The sequence below is a fragment of the Pavona decussata genome, unplaced genomic scaffold (genome assembly GCF_977016875.1).
Source record: "Pavona decussata unplaced genomic scaffold, jaPavDecu1.1 SCAFFOLD_49, whole genome shotgun sequence".
Lineage (NCBI taxonomy): Eukaryota > Metazoa > Cnidaria > Anthozoa > Scleractinia > Agariciidae > Pavona > Pavona decussata.
In genome coordinates, this window is record NW_028145471.1 from 388,297 (window position 1) to 391,591 (window position 3,295).

The following is a 3,295-nucleotide window of genomic DNA, read 5'->3' on the forward strand; positions in this document are numbered from 1 at the left end:
ATGCCTGGAGAAAACAATAGATTGTAATTAGCAGTACAATGACTTGCACGTGCGGGGATGATTTTGATGAAATTATTCATAAAAAATAATCCCACAAAACATTGCAGTCTTGTCTTTTAGCTTGATTTTAATCCGACAACGTTAATTGAAGTAGCTGTATATATATATTTAGCCAAGCCTAAAAGCGGAGCTCCAATTTTTTCTGCCATTTTTCGCCCCGACGCACGAAAACTACGTATATCGCAGGATATCTGTTATGTGCGGGCGACATATATTGAGTTCGTCATGACCATATTTGGGCAGTGTCACAATGTGTTGAATAATAATGCCTATTAGCTTATATTTCTAATTACGGCTACCACATAACTTGTGCTCTGCATTATTAATATTTACTGAGACGTACTGATATGTATGTGCCATTAAGGTAAAAGACATCTTCCTTCGTAGTTTTACGACAAACCCATCATTGTTATTCTGTAATTTGTTTGAGTCCTTGGGCTCTGAAGTTTTCTTTCCTCCATAAAGGAACATTTTCCACTTCGATCAGGAATTAAAGGGCTTCAGGTTTGCCGTTTATCTCAGAGCAGTGTAGCTTCGCCTTTGCTAGATAAAGTCCATTATCATTTATAATTCAACCCGCTGTCTAACCTGCTAAAATACTCTTCATGTGTTAGGCCACCTGTTTTGGGTATCTTAGCCGTGATAGCTGCCTGATGCCGAGGAAGGAGTAATTTTCAAGACTAAATACTTTGTTTCTCTGCTTTTGTCGCCCACAGCAAAGAAGCAGCAAGGCCGAAACATTAGTTGCAACACTGAAAGACGATTTCATTGGATAATAACGGAGTAAACCAAGATGAACAACTCCACAGGATCACAGTCCTGCTCTCAAGTGATATCAACACTGTTTATAACGATGACCTCTTTCATCAGCCTTGCAGCCTTCATTGGAAATTTTCTTGTTACAGTAATCTTTCTAAAAACTCCAAGCCTAAAGACAAGCACAAATTGCTATATAGTCAACATGGCGATCTCCGATATCCTTTCTTCCTGTTTTAGCTGGTTGTTATTTACAACGGAAGGAATGCTGACAACAAGAGTATTGATCACTGAGCCTTCGGCCTCCATTTTGTGTAAACTTGGTATGTACTCCAGGAGCGTTTCACAGGCTGTTTCCGTCCTAAGCTTGGTTCTAATCACCATCGACAGATACTTCGCCATTGTGTTTCCTTTGAAGAACACTATGCTGGACCAAAACCGAATTCGCCTTTCTCTGTCACTTTTGACATGGATTATTCCAGTTATTGTTGGTTGTCCTTTTATCTTATTTGCGAAAGTGATCACAGTGGATGATCACACTTTCTGTAGGTTACTGTGGAATGGATCAGGATTGACTATTTACAATATCTCTGGATTTGCTGTGTTCTACTGTACTCCTTTTATTGTAATTGTAATTCTCTTTACTCGCATCGTAAAAGCGTTAGGACAGCGGTCAAAGTTGAAAGATGTAATGCGAGGTCCTATAATCAACAAGAGGCAAAAACAGCATAAAAAAGTCACGAAAATCCTATTCTCCATTGTAGTTTCCTTTTTCGTCTGTTGGACTCCTCTTTGCATTTATCTGGCACTGGAAATGTTTTATCCAGATCGCTCCGTTAAAGACCAATGCCAGATTATGCTAGCTTTGTGCATTTATATATTTCCATCCCTGAGCACGGCAGTCAATCCTGTAATTCTACTGTTCTTTAGTACAAATTATCGTCAGGCCTTGGCTAACTTGTGTCCTCAGATGTGTGACTGCTCGGGAAGAGCTATCTTTCGGCAATCGTTGAGGAATAATAGGATTAGACCGTCGCATGCATGTACTGTTCAGATGATAGACTTAAACTAGCTTCATGGAGATGTTAAACTTCCTCACAGTCCATAACATTGTCAAGACTGCTTCCTCGCTTTGGTTCAAGGCCTATTTTAGCGCTGAGTATGGATCAAGATTTTTCAGACACGATTTCAGTGGCTGTGATTCGAACGTCACGATTTGTTCCTGATCAGGCAATACTGTATCACCAGGTATGAAGGAAACTACTCCGCCGCAAAATGAGTCTAGCATGGATGCTTATTTCCTAGATTTCACTGTACATAGTGTACACAAACGATTTTTTTAAAACATGATTGGTCGGCTAAGGTTGGTTCGCCATGAACTTCCTGTCGTAATACATCGATCTTGATTTGCTTCATTAAGGCTAAGAAAATTCACTGATCCCTTCCTTTGCATGTTTATATTTCAAGTTATCATTTCATGCTATGAAGTCGTTTTATGGTAGTATTTTCCCCACCATTGGGCGAAATGTGACCGGTCTAATCCGGTTATATAGCCGATACAGCGGGAAAAAGGGCATAAACAACGTCGACTCGAGAGAAGTCTTTGTAGATAGTAGTTTGGAGAAATCAATTCCAGTAAGCAGGAGAAGTGTTTTAGGTTTTGTAATGCATTTTCTTGTCGCAAAATCAAGTCGAACGGTGGAAACCAATGTGATAAAATAATATTTACCTGTTATAATTTAAGTGTGAGACAAGACAAGAGTGCTCGGTAAAAGGTCGGTTAATACTGGAGTCCAGTAATAGCATACGTAGGTGGTTTAATGTAGAAGTAAGTTTAATTGTGAAAACATTTTAGAAAACGTTGTCTCGTTGAACTTAACTGATAGTTGCAAGATCACCTTGTGAAAATTTGTATCGTTACGTGTTGTCATGGTAATATAACTGTCCCATTTAAACGACATTCATTAAAAACAGAACAAAACAAGCTGTTAAAGTGTTATGTTTCCATAGGTTGCAAAATTTCCCAATGAGTGGCGATTTCGATGTTTCGCAACCGTCCGACTAAATGTTGCTATCGCGGCTATCGGTCACGATAACAATATAGACGCGGAAGGAATTTTAACGATTTTGAAGTTATAATTTTTTAGAGCAGAACTACGTTAGAAATTTTATTCATGAAGGAAATGTTAATCATAATTGAGAATAACATCCTGCGGGATAAAAGGAAGATATTGTCGCATTGCTTGCAGAATAATTCGCATAAGTAGTTTATTTTCATTCGTGGTTGCGCCAAATTTTCACGACACTGATTACCCAAAGTTGCCCAACTAAACGTTAGTTTTGCCTTACGCGAGAGAGGGTTCGTTCTGAATGTCTGTGAATGAAATTCATCGAAGTGAACCGAAAGTGTGTTTCTGTTTTCAAAAGCTTTTGATCAACATTGAATAGAAACAGGGCTGTTAAGTGGGACATTTTATCT

The 3,295-nt window shown here is 38.8% G+C and overlaps 1 protein-coding gene across 1 annotated transcript; it reads left to right on the plus strand.

Annotated features, from left to right (window-relative positions):
• Nucleotides 1–495: 495 nt before the first annotated feature.
• Nucleotides 496–2,795, plus strand: LOC146481471 (mu-type opioid receptor-like). Its single transcript, XM_085108273.1, has 2 exons — nt 496–564; nt 777–2,795. The coding sequence occupies exon 2, from the start codon at nt 854–856 to the stop codon at nt 1,886–1,888; it is 1,035 nt and encodes a 344-aa protein (XP_084964399.1). The 5' UTR covers nt 496–564; nt 777–853; the 3' UTR covers nt 1,889–2,795.
• Nucleotides 2,796–3,295: the final 500 nt, after the last annotated feature.

What these genes read in the sequence shown, in the direction of transcription:
- LOC146481471 (XM_085108273.1), top strand. Translation starts at nt 854, where the DNA reads ATGAACAACTCCACAGGATCACAGTCCTGCTCTCAAGTGATATCAACA.